The 20,403-nt window shown below is 41.8% G+C and overlaps 1 protein-coding gene across 2 annotated transcripts; it reads left to right on the forward strand.

The window, feature by feature from the left end:
• Window positions 1-1,414: 1,414 nt before the first annotated feature.
• On the forward strand, window positions 1,415-19,873 carry bcl6aa (BCL6A transcription repressor a). Of its 2 annotated transcripts, XM_085263917.1 has the most exons (12): window positions 1,415-1,642; window positions 2,461-2,561; window positions 4,773-5,297; window positions 12,171-12,263; window positions 15,620-15,791; window positions 15,883-16,104; window positions 16,213-17,163; window positions 17,439-17,620; window positions 17,706-17,873; window positions 17,958-18,088; window positions 18,329-18,466; window positions 18,555-19,873. In XM_085263917.1, the coding sequence occupies exons 3-12, from the start codon at window positions 5,270-5,272 to the stop codon at window positions 18,696-18,698; spliced, it is 2,229 nt and encodes a 742-aa protein (XP_085120043.1). In that variant the 5' UTR covers window positions 1,415-1,642; window positions 2,461-2,561; window positions 4,773-5,269; the 3' UTR covers window positions 18,699-19,873. The 2 variants fall into 2 exon arrangements, with proteins under 2 accessions (XP_085120043.1, XP_085120044.1); XM_085263918.1 differs by lacking the exons at window positions 1,415-1,642; window positions 2,461-2,561; window positions 4,773-5,297; window positions 12,171-12,263 and adding an exon at window positions 13,361-13,824.
• Window positions 19,874-20,403: the final 530 nt, after the last annotated feature.

The following is a 20,403-nucleotide window of genomic DNA, read 5'->3' on the forward strand; positions in this document are numbered from 1 at the left end:
ATTTGCAAGAGGAAGAATGAGTCTTTTGTTTTTGCATAAAGTTACAACATCCAACATGCCAGCATGTTTGGAGGCTGTCAGGTGCAGAGGTGTCATGTGTGTATAATGAACATCTAAATACAGAGAAAAGAAAAGCAAACAGAGGAGAAAGTCGCACAGGCCGGACGAGTGAGACGACTGCTTGTTCCAAAAACAACTCCCAATACACTCATCCTGTGCAGCTCCAAGTTTTTGAATTCAGCAGCTGGAGGTTTGTTTTGCTGCTCAGTTTGCAAAGATTGGAATGCCTTATTGTCTCAGATGTAATAACGATGATCCAGCATGTTCGGCCCACAAACAATGCTGTTGTTTTTGTGCTGTGAAACTCCAAACATGTAGGAATGTAACTGGGAGATTCCTAAAATCTGAGGGCATTGTGTAAAAACAACAGAACATCCAAACTAAACAACAATAGGATAGGTGAAGTTAACATTCAGGCCTGCTTAAAGATCGTAATCACTTACCTCAAAAGCAGGACAAAGCTGGATTTAATACACCAAAGTATTCTTACAACACGTCACTGTTTGTTCATTGTGTTCACTCAGAAACCCTGCAAAGCTTCACATTTTCCTCACTGCAACAGTCTCATTAATCATTCATACGCTGTTTGTCTACAGTAAAAGAATAGAAAAGCTGATAGGATAGAAAATCATGGAGGATAAAAGACAAAAAAATTAAATTTGTGAGAAACAGAAACTGACAGCGTGACATAATTTTCTAGAGGCAGTTTGAAAAACATGTAAAAAAATTTAAGTACTTAAAATGTTAAGTTTAAAAAGATTAAGATGGCCAGAAAGAGCTGGCGTTGGCATCTGATTGGCTTGAATTTGATAAATAAATAAAATCAGGTAATGAATATGTAGATAATAAAGTGTTGGTGTTACCTGGTTAATTAGATTGTGAAATTTATTTTATAATAAGTTAAATGTTAATCATTTTGGCCATTTGAGAGTCCTGGACAGTTAAAAGAGTGCAGTATGAGTAGGCTAAGCTGTGATGTCCATGGTAAGCAAGGTCAGGGGCAGCAGTTTGAATTAATCTGATGATGCTCTTTAGTATCACTGGTCTTATTCCACATTTATAGTATAGGGGTTGGACAGCAGCCATGATAGGTCATGTAACAGCTGTTCATATATTGAAAAATGCAGCGGGTTAAATCCACAGAGAGCAGCAAACCGTTAGTGCAGCAGCATCAGCAACCCAGCTCTTCTGTGCACAAAGAAAATAGGTCCACTGCAGTTCACAGCAAAAAATACATTTTAGAAATTATTTTGTGGCGATTCAGTTTCCCCTGCTGCGCAGCAGCAACAGATCCAAGGGTTCCCCCACTTGCCCAGTAACGCCTGGCTATCACACAAGGATGAACCAAGTATTCAAACTAATCAGCAGCACAGTATTTCAGTTAAACAATAGCAATTAGCATAAAAGGCTTGACTTTATAAGGTCCGTTTTATGCTTTCTGATTCCAAACAAAAACAGCAATGAACCTGAAATTTGGCCTTCTGGTCTTTTAGCCTTGTGAAGCATTTTTATTCAGTTATGTGCTAAATTATATGGCTGCTGTGCGGCACAGACCCTGTAAGAGATTTGTGCTTCAGTTTTGGTGAGTGAAATTCTACTGTTTCATCAGTCTGTTAGTTTGTAGCATCAGTGTCTGTGCAATGCACCTGTAAAGTTCAGGAATGCAGCTTGCTAATGATGCTAGCTAGTTAGCGCTAGCTTATTTTTAAAAAAAATATGGTCACTTTGAGCTTCAAAAAACCCCTACACAAATTAGAATAATACTAATGTAACAAGGTAACATTACAGTTGTGTCTTCTTCAAGTTTGTTTCTGGAATAACAGTTGTGGCCATGTTACTTTTTACTATTGTGGTCACTTTTTAGATTTAGCGATTTTGACAAATCAAAAAGGGATTTCCTTCAGAAAACACACATGTATGACCCCCTTCCCGCCCAAACCACAATAATGATCCACATCATAGATGTTCCACACTTTACCTATGGGCTGCAATTCAACTGCAGAGTAGCTGAGGTGGAAGGACATAAGGAGCTTTTCCTTGTTGGCTTTAAAACTATTATTATGATTTTCAGTTTGAACTGAAAATGCCCAAAATAAATACAGCAGCTATCCAGATGACTTTAATATGTTTCCTGAGGGATGAGGCTCGGTTTCTGCTAACAAATTATACCTCAGTCTTGGCTATTGAGGGGTAATCCCTCAAATTGTATCCCTGATACTGAAGATCACAGTGTGGTTACATCTGTTTTTAAGTGTGTTTACATGAAGAAAGACAATCCCAGACTGTCACTTCAGATCACCTGTCACACGTTGCGTGGGTCATTCACTGTATTTTCTCTTCACTCCATAAATGCCAGCTAATGCAAAGCACTATATTTGGCTCTTGTGACCTTTATTACAGCTGATAGCGACAGCCATGGATGCGATGGAAGCTCCATGTCGGCACAACAAAGGCTGCTTGCTAGTGGAGCTAGATTTCAGATGTGAAAAACGTGATAGCAGGTAAGAGAAAATGACAAGCAGGTATTTTCCTTCGCTTATGTGATAATTACCTGCAGTCGACTCCCTTTAGAAAGGTTATCTGAAACACAAACATCCTGAAACAGCTCCAGGAAACTGCACCGGTGCAATGCTGGGGACCGTTTATGGGAGATCAGACATTTCAGATCTTTAAGTGTTAAAAATGATTAATATGACAGTGACACACTTGATAGATAGGCTTGGTAATTATCTACAAATTCAAGCTGCTCTTCTCGGAGTACTAAGGGTTTTAATTAAATTGGGGTTTTTTTGGAAAATAAAGCAGGTGTAAATTTTTTCTCCAGACAGAGCAGGGTCAAAATATTTCATATAAAGTCTTGATAAGAATCACTGCGAGGCATGCTGTGGCGGGCGAGGATGATCTTATATTTCCAAGGGAAAGGCCAAGCTAGAAATATGTTATGTATAAGTTTGCCTGGATAAAAATAAACATGAAATGAATTCAAGTTTGCATCTAGAAGGTTGCAACAACAACTTAAAAAGGCCTCTTTTAAAGAATTCGGGTGATCCCTCTTTTGTTAATTTGATGCAGGCCGAAATTACATCAGATGACAGCATAATCCGACATCATTATCAGCATCAAAATGTGTTTGATGCTGTTTGGCCCGGGGCGACCGGCATGTGCAGCCTCTATAACGGGATGATATGGATTACACTTTGCAAACCGACCTTGCCCCCCTCTCATTTTTTATGCCTGCCAGTCGAACGCAGTGATGACCGCGTGCGTTACATCGCTGCCAAATAAAACCCAAATATCCCCTATGATTAAGGTCACTCATACACTGCTCAACAGAAGCCATCCTCTTATAAGCCTCAGGGTGGAAGAAGAGGGGGGGTGACCGCTTGGACCTTAGTTAGTCTTGATGTTGTTTTATTGTTTTGTTCCTTCGATGCTGCCCAGGTTCTCTCCGCCTCACTGGGGCTGCCAGTGACAGGAAGAGGACAGTACAGTAATCAAAGTTTTCCTCTGAGTCGGTGTGACCTGTTGTTGGCTTTCATTTGTGTATCACTTAAGAGGCTTAGGCTTCTTCATGGGAAGTTTATCCCTGGATCACAGGGATCTGCAGGGCTCACCGGTCATTTGCCATCAGTATCCCAAGAGCTCAGATTGTTAGGGCTGCTTTATTCTGAAATATGATGGAAATGTGTTGGACTAATTTGGCTTTAGCAGGATTGGCTGAATATTAGTCCACTCATCCAGTGGATTATCCCGTGGCTGCGATGAACGTACTGAACGTGGATAGATCTGTCAAACGCCCAATACAGTATATCTTTTGCTTTTTCTCTGATATTTAGTTTCTTCTGCTCATAGAAGTGCACATTCTGATGTAGCCACGTGACGCCTTTCCATAAAGATGATAGCATTTCTATCCAACACACTGCCTGCAGCTGACATAGTAAAGCTGTGCAGCATGTAATGCTGGTAATGGTAAGAGCTTTGGGAGTTCTTACCCGGTGAGGTGAGCTTATCTGCACAGACAGCATGTGTATTCATTTAATCTGAGTTCAACATCAGGTGTCAAGTACGATTAGAACTGATGCACATGCATTTGGCAAAATGCTTTTAACAGTATGGATTTCATGCTCACAAGTACCTCATCAAGCACCAGTTGTGTTGTGCTTTTGCCATCAAATGATTACATTTTAATGAGATGCAGATATATTAGTTGCTAGTACCTTATGACAAAAAGCAAACAAACAAACAAACAAACAGTTTAGGATGAATATCAGGGTTTTTTTTACTCCTGTCAGGGCGTTGCTCCCTAATTTTGTCTCCTGCTGAAACATTGCTGACCTTCCTGTTGGGCGTGCCGTGTTGGAGTGACAGCTGGTGTGATGTAATAACACCCCCTCCAGTAGACAAGTTATAAAGAGCAATATCTAGTTCCATGGATTGAGATAAGCTTAGGTAGATTAATGCTCGGGACACTGAAATGTCTGTTGTATAAAAGCTCTGTTTATAAAACAATGTGTCATTGCCCTATATGAAAAACTGATCTGGCAGATGGCCCGAGTTCCTCCATGTTAAAGGCACTGCTAGTCTATGGTTTGTGCTGCTATGGCTTAATGGGATTTAAGACTCTTCATTCAAATGAAATATATATAGAAAACTGGGATTATTTTACAGGCTGTTAATCTCTCTCTCTTTTTTTTTTTTTTTTCAAAACTGAGCCTGCCCCACGGTTTTAGCATTCGTGGAAAAGTGGAGCGACTGTGAGTGCTACAATCAATGAACGCTAGAGTGCAGGCGGCCTATCAGCTCAGAGAGCCACAGAGATGCCCTGTGGACCATTTCACTAACGTGAAGCGTGCTCAGTGGATTTGACTCACTTCAGCCCCGCTGCCGTGCCTGCCTTTCCAGAAGCGTTCCCATCCTGCTCCACAACGACAGACACGAGGCTTCGCCAGAGCTTCTCCATCACCGACAACTCACCGCTTCGGTGCCCTTTTCCAGCTTCGTCCCTTCAAGCTTTGGCTGCTTGCGACTCAGGAGCGAGGCTTTGGTACCGGTCTGCCTCAGCATCCCGGATCATCCAGCTACTTGCCAGACAAATAAAACTCTGGTGAAAACAATTCTTCAAGCTACAGCAGAGGCGCTTCCGGTTCCTTAACTGAGTGTGCAGTTCAAAAATCAGCGCTGTCACCTGATTCCCACTACACATCCCATCATGCCTCACTCCTTCCAGCAGAAAAAAGGTGAGTAAAAAATTGAAAAAACTGGGTGCTGCTGCTGGTTAATGAATGACGATTGTAGCTTTGCTGAAAAGGGAAGAAATTATCAGCAAACTTTTAATTAATTGAAATGTATTTGAAATTTCTGAATCTGTTGAATGCTAATTTACTTTTGTCCATCGTACAAGAGACAAAGATATTCCAACAGGTTAAGAAATAACATTACAAGCATATGAAATAGCATTTTAGCATTTTGCTAAGTTATCATTATAAACTAAATTCCTTTGTTGGATCTTCTAATTGTATTTAATTTGGCTTCTGAGGTAGGACGAGCTAACCTGATTGAAACTATTTCCCTTTTATTCATCATTCATAAGTCAAAGTAAGAACATCATACCTCAGCAGGATGGCAGACAGCCAAACACTTTGACAGGAAGGCCAGAAACTGTTTGCTAACACCTGTATTGATAAATTTCCATATATCTTTCATGTCAGTCAGTTAATCTCTGAGATCAAATCAATATACTGCTGAATTGTCTGCGCAGCCACAATATGAACAACCATGCAAAGTAACAAAAAAGGACATACAGTGAGTGCAGGTCATGATAAAACAACTGACATCTGATAAGCAAATGGAAGTACAGACTCCAATAAATAATGCCCTCACAGCTTTTATCTGCAATATGTAAAAACATGTAAAATAGACATTTAGCGCAAGCAAAGATGCGATATGAACAATTTCAGGGACCTTTTTGATTCACTTTTGATTTTCATGCCAAGTGTAGACTCCAAAAATCTTCTCGTGAGTGCACAAAGGACACAGAACAAAACAAAGGTGAGTGGTTTAGATAAATCTATGTTCTGCAAAAGCTAAACTCTTGGGTGTAATGTTTTGTTTTACAGTTAAAAGAACGTTAGTGCTCGGTGCAATCCACACTTTGGTTGGAAAATTTAATTTTCTGTTATGTGGTGATGTGTACTAAGAACTGTTTGTGGTCCCGTGCATGCAGAGCACAGCATCTCTGAGAGTGCAGCAGATATCAAAGGTAACTGTGTGATGTAGAGCAGATAACAATTATAAGAATGTGTCGAGCGCAGGATCTGTCACAATATGAACTTCCACCTGGCATTTCCTGGGCTGTGGAGATGCTTTTAATGAAGGCACAAAGGGATGCAGTATATGTTAGTGTTACTAACTTTGAATCAAAAATGCATTCACTGCCAAAAAAAGAGAGCCTTTATTTTGAACTCGATCAAATGGTTAATGAGGTGTGACGCTTATAGGAGCAGATTTTTTTTTCCCAGCAAAAATAATCTGTGGGAGTTTTTCTTTTTTTTTTTCTTTTTTAATCATTCAGAACAAAGAGCTGTCTAGTTTTATATATTAACTGGGTGTGGGTGCTGATGAGGCAGTCAGTGTTGTGAGAAAATGAAACACATTTTGAGAAAACTTGCACATACGTTTTTAAGCTTTGCCTGGAAAAAAAGAGAGTCATGGCACTTTCTTTATCTGCATATTAACATTTGAAATGTAAATGTGCATTAATAAATTATGCATGATATTTTCCTTGATATTTTATTTACATTAAATGCTGGAATTATCTTCCACTTGAATCCACGTCAGCACCCAGAGTTTTCTGATTTCTGGGGCTTGGTGGGATTGCTTTCATCCCACGTTTCCACATTGGATTTAAATCCATTTACTGCTTCGACTGGAGGATAGCACATAAAAGCTGATATAAAAATATAACTGTATACAAATACAGGCTGGCAACAATGAATGCAGATGTGGACTCTCGACCAAAACATGAGGGCTAATGTCAAAGCTCCTGTGTTTATAATGAAAGGCGTTTTATATTTGGAACCGCAGTGACTTCCCATATCTGGATTTGAGGTAGTTAAAAATGTATATTAGTCTAACAAGAATTTTACCCAGGACTGCATTCATATTTTAGGAGTTTTCTAGCACAGAAGCAGCAGAGACAAGGAGCTGAAGTGCTGGATGTGTTGAGTGCACTGTTGCTGCTTTGTACGTAGCTCTTGTTGAACTGTGGCCTAGAGCTAGGTGTGTGTAATTCCTGTTTAGCCAGCCCTGTAGACCAGTATCAGCAGTTGGCACTGGATACAGGCGGCTACTTTGACCTGGCAGTGGAAGCAGTGCAACATGTGAGAATTTGATATGGTGGAAATCAAAATTGGGCCGCAGCATGATGGAGTGTGAGGGCAAGAGAGAGGAAAAACCAGCAAAGGCAGAGCTGCAACAGTTAAATGGGGGAGGAGTGGGGGGCGACGTGAGAGCTCAGTCCCCGCTAACAAAACACACTGCTGCGACTGCATCTGTGTGGAGTGAATTTCTACAAACTCATGTTTGCAGCAGTGCTCCCACTGAGTGTTCCCCTTCAGTTTTACTTTTACTTGACAAACGCTTTAGCGTCGCTGTGCAGTGGGAGTGAACATTCAGAACATTCACAAGAATTCAAACTGGTTTAGCAGCTTTGAGCCCGGACCGTTTACATCCCCGCAAACCTGTTGACAGGGGAAGATTCCATCAGCACAGTGGAAATACACTCCAAATATTACCTCTGTTGCCTAAACAGTGAGAACAGCAAGGTTGGAATTAATCGTTCTGAACCTGTGCGCTCGGCATTTTCACAAAGGTCTGTTTACAGTGCATCGCTTTTAACACGAGACACTAAAATCACTGGTTGCCATTAGCTGAGACAGCGTGTTTGTGTTTTCTCACTGTGTCACCAAAGAGCTGAACAATGTCTCAATTATGTCCAATCACAGTGTGAAATTAATATGCTGAACTGCAGAAGCAGGTGTTTTCCAGAGACGCAGCACAGCAGTGCTTCCCTACCCACCGCATCCCAATCAGATAAACTTAAGTTACTTTTCATCCATGCAACATTAAATTTTAATGTGGAATTAACTAAATTGATGTAAAACAGTGGAATTCTGTGCATTTTGATGCCTTTGAGGGGAAAACATTAACCTATGTGCATGTGCAGATTTTTATGTTACAATTCAGCATTTCTTCTCTGGTGAGACTCGCATGAGCTCGACTAACTGTAAAACTTATATTCTATACAGCAGATTACCAAAAAGGTGTTCAAATAAAAACAGTTTATTAAGATCAGAACAGGAACAAAAGAAAAACAACCAAATAACTAACACTATTACATTGTAACGCTTCTGTTATATACAGCAAATTACCATACCTTAAATAAGCATTAAAATAATTGTATAATGACAACCAAACAACTGATGTTATTATACTGTACATAATAAATAACCATGACTTTACAGTAAGAAATTACAGCAATTTTATTGGAACATTGAAATGAGTTTAACAGCAACTCAACAACTAGCAGCACTTTAAAGCTCGCATTTTTACACAGCAAATTACTGTCGTTGTTTTATTGAAAGAAAACGTTTTTTGAGATAATAATAGAAATATAGAAATGACAGATTATGATATCACAGGATTCATATTCTAGGGAGCAAATAGCTGTAATTTTCTTACAGTAAGACTCAATTGAAAATATAACAGGCCCATTAAAATAATAGTATAATGTGATCAAAACCTGACAATATTGCATGGCACAGCAAATAGTTTTTTCTCTAGTAAGAAGCTGCTTATTGAGGTTATAGTGGGAACATTAAAATAACAGAAAGCCTAAAATGGAGTAGATAACATCTTAGAAGCAGCCAAATGTTGTGTCAGTATTTAACAGGAAGATCTTCTGTTCATTTTGTCAGTGTTTAGGTCAGTTTGCATTCAAAAAGCTGATCTTTTTTATCTATCTGTTTGGGATTACAGTGGTTATAAATCCAGTGCACATGCCAGAACACACAGACAAAACAAAAATGCTGCGATACGAGAAAGGAGCCTTGAAAAATTTCCAGTGCACTTCCAGCATACCAAGATCTACAGCTTGATGCTAACTAATAGGTGTTGTGACAGTAGAGCAGGAAAGGGGGGTCGATTCAGAGAGATGGTTCTTATTGGATCATTACGGAGGGTGGTGCAAAGAAATAAGACCCACTTGTTTACCATTTGAATCCTTGTGCTAAAGCTGCCTGTCAGAATGCGGATACCTCTATTAAAATACAAAACTGAATCCACATGGAGATGCATAACAAGGCTTTGAAATGTAATGTCTGCAAAAGTTGTTTCCAAATTTAACAACTCCTCATGTGCACATGGAACTCGAACGCTTTGCAGCCCTGGGCGTGTGAAAAAAAATGCAAGCCCTCAGATTGTGAAGATAAGTGAAGATGGTAGAGATTGCCGCATGCTTCCACTATTTATTCTCATGTTCCGTGGAAGAAACTGACCCATCAACCAGCAGATGGCACACTGGCAGGAGACTGTTTTCGGTATGTGTGGAAAATTCCAACAAGTTCGACTCTGCAGACTGCATTCCTGGCTCCTCTCAGCTGGCCTTGAGAAAGTCCTGAATCTACATGCTTTGATATGACTAAATTGGAATTCTGGCCTACCATCACGCCTCTGCTCTGACTATAACCTTAGCATGTAGCTTGCTTAGTGAACTCAAGGTTATCCACATAGGCGCACTGAAGAAACTTGCTCCAAAACTTACTTTTCTTGCAAGTGGAATGATATTTTTGTTTTGGAAATAACACGACAAAAAAAATCTTTCTCAAAGCTTTTCAGGACCTCTGTTGAACAGTGTAAAAAGTACACTGATGACTATTTAGGAAGCACCCTTTGAATAAAATGCATTTGCAAAAATGGTCATGATCACTTTTTGTCATGAACATATAATAATTGTTCTCCTTTTAGATAAATGTGAACGTCTGCAAGCTCTTTATCTCTGTGATTCTGAGCTGCTGGTAATCTTCCTGTGTGTGTGTGTGCGCGCGCACGTGCGTTTAACCTAGTCAAGGGGCACCAAAAAGCAACGTTCAAACTCAAGCGTGTGAGTGCAGACACACGCGGCAGTATTGTTGCAAACAGACATGATTTCACGCCACAATATGACTCGTCTGTTAATTCAAAAAGCAAAAGGCAAGATTCTGAGCAACGTGAGCTCATCGTTACCTGCACAGGAAGTCTTTTGAAGTGAATTTATTTATTACACCTCATGTTGCTGTAAATCATGCATGCAGTACGGTGTGTTTACGATCACCTCATCAGACGGAGGATCAAGGAAAACGTACAAATGCATACAATAAGATGTGGAAAACAAACCCTTTTTACTGCCACGCTGCAGTCGTGCCACAATTCAGACCTGCAGTAGTGATTGTGTTTTACAAAGAGAAACTTAGTTGTGGACAAATGCAGAAAGAAAAAAAAATGCTTCTGGGATGCATGGAGTTAAAAAAGTGAAACTCAACAATATGAAAAGAAATTCTTTTAAAGAAAGGAACTAAAAAGACCTCTGTAGCTAACAGCATTATCTGTTTGGTGTTACAGTGCGGTTGCATCATGCCTCTCAGAACAAAACTCCACACTCACATCTTTGCTGACAATGAACACTGAAGTTGGCAGAAATTTGCTGTGAAACGAGACAAAAGTGTGCAGTTTATGAAAAAAAAAGTGAGGCAACCTCCGGGCCTCAGGCTTTTGTCAGTGGGCATTTCTATTCAATGACCTATCATGCTCCAAGTATAGGCAATGATACGGCTTAGAGACGTTTCACATTGTGTCAGAAGTGTACAAGATTTTTTTTTTAAATGTGCAGCTGTTACCGGTCGGTCAGACTTGAATCACTGTCACAGCCTGTTTATATTGTCTCTGAACGGCGTGGTGCTCAGACAAAGGAGCCGAGACCCAGACGTCACGAACGCTTGTTTAATTGTACAGCCTGAAAGAAGATCAAGGATTAACCGATAAACTGTTCATAACGCAATAATACACTCTCTATCAGTTCAGACGGGGGCATATTGATCAGCCACTCAGCACTGTCTCTCTGTCCTCTGTAAGTGGGTCATTTATTTTTGCTAGGAACTGGTTGAGTAAAAGTTTGCCAAGGATTTGCAGTAATTATCTCTTCCTTCTATAGCCGGGCACAGCATGGGGCCTTGGTAAATTACACATCTCTCTCCGAACTCCTGGATGGTTTATGGCCGTGCATTATGCATAACTGTGCTGGAGCGCCTTAAACATCCCCCAAGTGGATTGAAATAAAGTTGACGCTGCTCTTTGTTTGGAGCTCAACATAGTCTTTATTTGGCAATGCTGAATCGGAGATTGCTGTAAAAGCGCGCGTCTTAATTATTTTGGAGACTTTTCCCCCCCTTTCCCCAATGGTTTGTGAACACCTGGAGTGTTTTTAGTGGGATGCCGGATCCAGATGGGTGGATGCTCGGGCAATCCACGGGGAAATGATGGTTACAGAGTGTGTCGCCATGCAAAGGGTTAATAAAAAAACAAAGAAAGAAGGAAAAGAAAAGGAAACGCAGTTTGTTGTTCGCTGAATTCAGAGGTAAAGGGCTGTGAAAAAGCAATCTGTGGTGTCAGATATTTTAAAACTATTTTCTCTCAGAAAAATTTGACCTGTGGACAGTTAGAAAAAACATGTAAAATAACTCTGAATTTTATACAAATGCATTAAATTACAAAAATGTAAAAGATAGACTACAAGGCTTTATAAATTAAATACAAATCCACATAACTCAGCTGTATGTTCCACTAAAATGGATCTTCAGTCACTCTTTGCCCTTTAATATTTACAGTAAATGCAGATCAGATGCATTATTTGAATATTTAATCAGTGCTACCCACTATATATCTCATAAAACACAAGAGAAACCACAAATGTGAATTACTTGGAGACTTGTGTCTCTTCTTTCGAGGAGACATAAGTCTGTTATTCATTCGACCTAATATTTCCAATAATTACTGTTATTTTGTGTTATATTCTCCAGCTCAGCAAATGCTCCTTCTGTGCCAAGGAGTGAACGGGATGAGAAAAGACGGGGAATCCGTGGTTTGGAATCACCACAAGCAAAGTTTCCAGGGTGAGTCACTGACAGTAAATGCAAGCCCACAAACTCATGAAATGAATAGTACTTTTCAGTTATTGGCATCCCCTAAACGAGACACAGAAGCCAACTATTAGCGAGTAATAAGCGCATAAATTCACACCACTTCTACCCTCGATGTAGGGATGTAACAAATCTACACACTTGGTTCTAGTTTCACGCAGACGCCCAAGTGCTGCTGCTGGTTTCAGAGAGGAAAGCACCAAGTAAAACACACTTCCAGTAGGCTGAGGAGTTTATTCTTGCCCAACTCTGTGAAATGATGCAACAGGGAGTACACATGCCTTAAATTAAAAAAAAAAAAAAAGTAGAGTGGGGGGAAGAAAATCACAGCAATGCATTTAATTAATTTTCCAGGAATCTTTCACTTTGCATTTAAAGTGTGCACATCACCTGACAGGCATCCTCCCCTTCCCAATTAATCCCAGTAATCCAATCAGAAAAACAGGACAAGTACATGCAGCATGAAACAGAATACAAGTTCCCCGTCTATAACATTATAATAGCGCCAAAAACACACTACCTATGAGCCTGACATCTCACCTCCTCGCATAATTTAAAAAACGTTATTAAAAATATAAATGCATTCACTCCTGTGCAGTCTTCTTCCTCAGCTCACCTCATGCTTTCTGCAAGTTTCCTACACAATCTCAAAGTTCATTTACCGAAGCTCTCAATTACTAGCAGCTGTTTTAGCGACAATCCGCTCAGATTCACCTGCTTTTAAAGCAAAAACCAAAAGGCAGAGGCAGTGCAAGAAACCGCTATGCGCGCATGAGAATATCACAAGAAAAACTCTCAACCTACCTAGTGAAAAATCTGATTAACTGACAGAAAAAAAACCACCCCAAAAACAAAACAAGTGGCATCCACACTGCTCAACAGGCTGCCTACAGTACTTGTGAATAATAAATCTATCGAAGCTTTCCTTTTGCAACAAACCCCGGTGGTGACTCGATGTATTCTCCGTCTATGTGGTCACAGCAAACCTGCAGGAAACCACAAAGAAAAAAGAACCGTGGACATAGAGAGGAGCGAGCCTGTCCGCATGGGCCTAATTAAGAGGGCTGTCTGTGTGCTGTACATGTACGGTCTGTGTGTTAAATGCGACGACGGGCAGCCAAACGATGCGCTGCTTAAGTCATGGAATATAAATTAGTTCTGAGAATTTCGGGGGCCGGGTTTAAGGAACTGGTGACGTCGCCTGCTCGACGTCCTGTGACTGCGGATCGAACCAAAAGGCGGGGGATGTGGCTGCTAAATGTTCAAATTTTTAAAATATTATACACATTTTTGTGCTTATTTAAACGCTGCTTTTAAGTTTTCTCGCCGTTAGAGCCGCCTTGCGTGAAAATCGGAAGGGATATCTGCTCTGGAAACGGGTTGTTTTAACTCGCAGTTCGGGAGGTCCCTCTCCCCTGCCCCGGGAGAGTGGTACGGTCCGGGGCTCAAATTCCGAGAATTGTGCTCGTCTGATTCTTAGAACTGGGGTTCTTAGAAGTGGTGATGCAAGAAGTTTCTAGGAAAGCGCTACCAGGTGATTTTTTAAATTCCATATTATTTTTTTCTGCTTTAATTTGGCGCGAAGTTGTTATGTGTTATTTGTTGCTGCTGTTTTCGACATGTATGCCGGTGCTTTGTGTGCTTGTTGGGCTGTTTGACGGGCTGTGACAGCGCGAGCGGCTGCTGCTCTCAGCCCGGTCGCGCGCTCGCAGTGAGGCGGCGGGGCTGAGAGCGGCGGCCGCCGCTGAGCTCCGGCTCGCGACGCTCGCGCTGACAGCCCGTCCTATCAGGAGGCTGTAGCTACGGCGGGGCTGGATGAGCGTGTGCCGCCCGGAGATCGCGTGAAATCAGGTGTCCGGGCGGTTGCGATCGCTCTTGCCCGGTGATTCACTTTGAGTGGGCTCGCTGCGCTTTCACACGAACTTTGCTGGCAGCGTGGCAGCCGCAGGTTCTCAGCGTTTTTCCTTTTTTCCTCCGTAATTTGCTCTAATGGAGCGCAAAGAGCTGCGCACAGCGAGCCCCGCTGTTACCGTAACACTGGAGCGGAAATATTAGAGTTGGAAGGTGTGTGTGTGAGTGTGAGAGAGAGAGCGATTGAGTGTGTGTGTGTGGTTTTTTTCCGCGGCAGAGGCTACAAGTTGTCTCTCATGTTTCCACTGTGACAGCTCGCTGCATGATAACCAAACTACGCCGAGTTGAGAGCTTTTCACCCAGACGTGCGCAGTTTCGGTTGTGCAGTAATTTACGCGCAGTCTGAGACGAGAGACCCGAGAAATGAAAATAAAACTATAGATATTTTTAGATTTAAAAATAAATACAAACGCGTCCTATCACTGAAATGAAGTTTAAAAGCTGTGATACTCCTCGGAGGTTTTCTGTTTCACAGGAGGAGGGGGGGAAGTACTGAAGAAAGTACTTCATGATTGGCCATCAGTCACTTTAAGGTGCATTCTGTTCTGGTTCTATTTTCGGACGTGTCTAGTTACACTGAAGTAAATATCCGGTTATGAGTCCCCTGCCGTCTCGTGAAGCCGATTCTTCCTTCAGTTAATTAAATGTTAGTTTTTTGCTCTCGTGCAGTAATTGACCCAGAAATGCACTTAAAGACATGCGCTGCGCAGCGCTGCGGGGCTTCACCGGTTTTACCACAGCAAACAAGTCAAACTCTCACTTGTGTTACCCTCCCAGCTGCACCGGTGTGAGTTTAAAAAAAGTGCCATGGTGAGGCCATCTTGCGGATGAATTTAAAATTTGGAGGTTATTTGTGTGCCAACAAAAAGTTTAGAGTAATAACTTAGTCAATTCGCTTTTATTTGTACAGCTGCGAATGCGCTGAAGGAGAGCCCCAACTCTGAGACCACAACGCCCATCTTACAGCTCATTAATGCGTAATGCGCAGGTGTTTGCCTTAAAAATGTACAAGTTTTAATGACCAACATGAACTTTTCTCTTTCTGTGGAGTGTATTTAAACTGTGCACATTTATATCGTCTGGAGGTCTGGATGGTCTTAAAATGCTCACGTGTGCAAAGGAGTTTGTTGCATTGAGCTGTTAACCAGAGGTTCAGAGAGAGAAAGTGAGGGGGAGAGAAATGACTCCAAAGAAGAAATTTAAATGTCTAGACAGTGTTTACTTAATAAATGGCGCCGCCTTCTGGTGATGTGCGTGCTGCCTTCGGAGGATCGTCAGTAACTTGAGCCCAAGTTCATCTACTTGAAGCACACATACTCTTTGTGGCATGGCAGCCAAATACACGAATATTTTATTTAAACTTGCTTTCTTTTTTAAAAATTAGAATAATCTTTATGCTTTTGCCCTTTTTTTTGCAGAACTTGACAAAATGGCTTGCGCAGCAGACAGCTGCATACAGTTCACGCGCCATGCAAGTGATGTTCTGCTCAACCTGAACCGGCTGCGCAGTAGAGATATCCTCACAGATGTCACTATCCTGGTCAACAGGCAGCAGTTTCGTGCACACAAGACCGTTCTCATGGCTTGCAGGTGTGTGAAACTAAAATCGGCGTTTGTGCCGTTCTATTTCTTTTGAACAAGCGACTGATCTTTGCATGTTTGCTCCTTTCGTTTGCTGCAGTGGGCTGTTTTACACTATCTTCACTGACTCCCACAAGTGCAACCTTAGTGCTATCAGTCTGGACCCAAAGGTGGACCCAGAGGGCTTTGCCATCCTGCTAGAGTTTATGTACACCTCCCGTCTCACACTAAAGGAGAGTCTGATCATGGCTATCATGAATACAGCTATCTACTTGCAGATGGACCACGTTGTAGACACCTGCCACAGATTCATCAAATCCAGGTGGGTGGAAGCCAGTTTTGTTTTGTTTGTGTTTTTTAAATTGCTGATAAGAATAAATCCATGGTTATGAATACCTCCATGTTTACGGCATCCTCGTTCTCTTCACAGTGATCCGACTGTCAAGCTGCCTAGAGACGAGTTTCTGGTCAGTCCCTTGGTTTTACCTCAGGATGTCCATGCTTACAGAGCCCATGATGTTGTTGACAGTTTGCACAGCCGTGTAGCTCCGTTCAGGGACGGGAGACACTACGGTTCAAACATGTTCAGCGGGGTCAGCACCCCCAGCAACTACCATCTCTACGGGCAGTTTCCCATGCCAGGATTCCCCTTCCCCCTCTGCAAGCTGGCCGATACCAAAAATGCTTTTGCTGACCTCTCAAAGAGCAGCATCCACCACAAGCACTGTCCTCCGCATGACAGCGGCATCAGGGCAGACTACAGCAGAGCCATTGGCACAAACTCCTCCGGCATCATTCACTCCACCACCTATGCTTCCAGGGAGGTAGTGAGAGACGATGAGATGAGGAAAGAGAGCCACGAGGGGGTCAGCCAGTCTGTCGGTTTCAGCACAAGGAAGCGTGCATTTCCCATGTTGTCCCTTGAGCACCAGAAAGACTTGGGCAAAGAGCACGCTCCTCAGGCCGAGGAAGATCTCATCCATCAGCACTATCCCCTGGGAATCTCCGCTGGACGCAAGAGCCTCATGAGCAGCCCGCAGAGCCCCCTCAAATCAGACTGCCAGCCCAACTCCCCGACAGAGTCCAGCAGCAGCAAGAACGCCAGCCTCTCCCAAGCTGCTGGAGCGCAAACGCCACAAGGCACGCAGGACCCCAAAGCTCGCAACTGGAAGAAGTACAAGTTCATTGTGCTGAATCAGAGCGCCAAGGAGGACAAGGTGGGGTTAAGGGATCCTGGGCTTCACTCACCTCAACGCCTTGCCCTGCAACCCTACCTCCACCCCAACGACTCGGAGAACCTTGACCCACAAACGACGAGCAAGAGCAACAGCGAGGATCTACCAGTACCCCAGGCTAGTCGTCTCAACAACATCATTAACAGGTGGGTTTTTGTTTGACACGTACACATCTGCATGCTTTAAACAAAACAAGGAAATGTATAGTTGAGGTGATGACACACTGGGCAGATTTTAAGATTCTTTATGAGCACATAAAATTTCTTTTTCTTATAAGAAAAAACAGGCATGAAGTGAAATTCAGTGTTTGTAAATATCAGGCAGGATAGTTGTAGGATTTTTATTTTTGTAATAAAATTTATGTTGGAAGAATCTGATTTGAAATGTCTGACTGGATTAGTTTTCGATTTTGTGTCTGCAGTGCGCTTGAGGGGTCTCTGAGGAATGGCGATGGCCACCCTCCACACTACCTGAACCGCCTCACATGCTCGTCCTGTGGCTCCCAGTCCCCGCAGCACTCGGAAGTCTGTCCCAACCACTCCAGGTCCCGTCTATCAGAGGAAATGTCAGAGCTTCATTCAGAATATTCAGACTCCAGCTGTGGTGAGTTTGAGATTTCTTTTCACCTCCAAAATGAATCTGAGCGCTTTCGGAGCACAAGTCAACATCAGATTTTTCTCTTAAACAGAAAACGGCACCTTCTTCTGTAACGAATGCGACTCCAAATTTGCTGAAGACGAAGCTTTGAAACAACACATGCTTCAAGTACACAGCGACAAGCCATACAAGTGCGACCGCTGCCAGGCTGCTTTCCGCTACAAGGGCAACCTGGCCAGCCACAAGACTGTCCACACAGGTAAAAGCAATTCACGAGTCTCATTTATCTAACTCATCGGCTTTAGGGGCTGCTGAAATCTAAAGTGCTGCTTCTTGTTTTCAGGAGAGAAGCCGTATCGCTGTAATATCTGTGGTGCTCAGTTCAACAGACCAGCTAACCTCAAGACTCACACTCGCATCCACTCAGGAGAGAAGCCATACAAATGTGAGACGTGTGGAGCTCGTTTTGTACAGGTAATTATGCCCTTACATTATTTATTTATTTATTTATTTATTTTTTTAAACTCAAGAGTGTCTTACAAAAATTTTTCCCTCTCTATTGTATTATCAGCTAACCGTGCTAATGAGCTGTAATTATGGGCAGCTGTAATCATATTTAGCTCGACAGGAGTGCCCATAGACGTGCTGATATAAAACATGCGATGTCTGAAAAGTTTAATTTAAGTTTCACTCCCTTTTTTTTTTTTCTTCAAGGTTGCTCATCTGCGCGCTCATGTGCTGATCCACACGGGCGAGAAGCCATACCCATGCGAGATCTGTGGAACCCGCTTCCGTCACCTGCAGACGCTGAAGAGCCACCTCCGCATACACACAGGCGAAAAGCCCTACCATGTAAGAATGATACTTCAAAGTTAGGAACCTCCTGAGTCGAGTCCAACCAAAGCGAGTGAAAATAACGCCGCTGCGCTTTCTTTTTCAGTGTGAAAAATGCAACTTGCACTTCCGCCACAAGAGCCAGCTACGGCTGCATCTTCGACAGAAGCACGGCGCCATCACTAACACAAAGATCCAGTACCGTATGTCCACAGTAGACATGCCCACTGACTTGACGAAAGCATGCTGAGCCAGATGAAGGAAGCAGCTTAAAGGAGGCAATCTTGACCTTGGCATTTATGAACCCCAACTTGTACAATCATCCAAAATTGTAGTGCCACACTGTGTTTATTAGACATGTAAATTGGCTGCGTATGCCATTCTAAACGGGTTTCCACTACATGTGAACGTAGAGCCACATGGCGTCTTAGTCACTTTATTGTTTCTATATAGATATAAATATATATATGTATGTGGGGAGTGTTTTTAAGCTTCGAAGGTACGTATATAAAAAGCTTTATTTTGTTGAGAAGGATGGAATGTAAACAATCAGTTTTTTTGAAAAAAACAGTATTTTATATCAGAGAACTTACTTTTCTGAAAGTATTGAAAATTTTGACGGGTGGTACATATATTTTAAGATAATGGGATTTGCGGCTGTATAGAGTTGTCTATACATGATTTTTATGTAGATGTACGTACATGTTGTCAAGTTGCCATATTCACGTGAGCGGGGAATTAAAAAATAAATAATTGGATTTGGTGTAAAACATATCAGATGTCTGCTGCTGTCTGAGGATATGCATGAGGTACTCTCTAACCGGTGTCGGGTTCTGGCGTGCACGAAGTGGGCAACTGCATAAATATTGTGACATATTGTGTAATTATATCCGTAGGATTGCTCTCTGCGGGCAGAGCCAATCTAAGTGTTGAAATGCATTTCAAGGTACTGCTTTGTAACGACCAAGAAAAACATTTTGCTTCAAATGTATTCGTATAGGTGTGACTTCTGTTGGTTGATTTGTTTTTCATAAGTGAAGGTTTACAGTTTTGCTCATTGTTCTAGATCCTACGGTAAAAGTCGTGTAAATGTCGAGGTTTTTTGTTTTTGTAGATACACTGTGTATTCAATGTGCCTTTCTCTATGGTGACTGAATTCCTCTCCATTCAGCCCAGCTCTGTTAAGGTACAACTCAAGGACGCCACTTGTCCTAGATCCCTGTTTGTGTGTGAGCGTGTGAGTGTATATTTTTAAATGCTCGTCACCAACCTTTGAACGTGCAGACTCATCATTGTAAATCTTCAGGACTTGTTTTCGGATTGGATTTTTTTTTTTTTTTTTTTTTTTTTTTTTAACTGCATTAAAATTATTGTACAACGTTATAGATGTATGAATGTAAAATAAAGGTATTGGATTTCTATGTATTAACTCAAGAGTGAGCGCTTTATTTTCTTTCACTTTGTGTTCATGAGGAATGTCCCTCGATCTACGGGCACAGATTTGACTGGTGTTCCTGAAACACTGGGCTGAAATTGGATGGCGAGGGTGGCAGTAAACTTAATCGAAAGTATTCACCGTGGCTTTTTCACTCAGTTTTCATGTAACATTTCAAACGATTGTACCTTCCACTCTGGTTACAGCCACAGACTCGAACAAAGAGATTGAAGAGATGATTTCAACCTTGTTTTTGGCTTTTGAACTCTTCTAAATATCCATGTATTATTAGGGTTGGCTCAGCCAGATCTTTCCATCTAAAACCAAGGAAAAAATAAAAGCTGTCAATAACTGAAACACTCATTTACCCCTGACACTTTCACTGTTTAACCCTGAAAGTGAACGAGTCGCTGGATGTTTCTGTGCTATAGTCATTTTTTTAAAGTTAATTTCTACCATGAATTCATTAGTACTGTATACCTCTCGTGCAAGCTTTTACTGGAATTAGGCCATTGGTGTT

Source organism: Mchenga conophoros, linkage group LG23 (assembly GCF_057382185.1).
Source record: "Mchenga conophoros isolate Kocher_MC1m ecotype Shallow Benthic linkage group LG23, M_conophoros_male_GT1.1, whole genome shotgun sequence".
Lineage (NCBI taxonomy): Eukaryota > Metazoa > Chordata > Actinopteri > Cichliformes > Cichlidae > Mchenga > Mchenga conophoros.

What these genes read in the sequence shown, in the direction of transcription:
- bcl6aa (XM_085263917.1), top strand. Translation starts at nt 5,270, where the DNA reads ATGCCTCACTCCTTCCAGCAGAAAAAAG. An exon ending in CCACAAGCAAAGTTTCCAGG is followed by an intron (nt 12,264 to 15,619) that starts GTGAGTCACTGA and finishes TTTTTTTTGCAG; the next exon opens with AACTTGACAAAATGGCTTGC. An exon ending in CACAGATTCATCAAATCCAG is followed by an intron (nt 16,105 to 16,212) that starts GTGGGTGGAAGC and finishes TTCTCTTCACAG; the next exon opens with TGATCCGACTGTCAAGCTGC.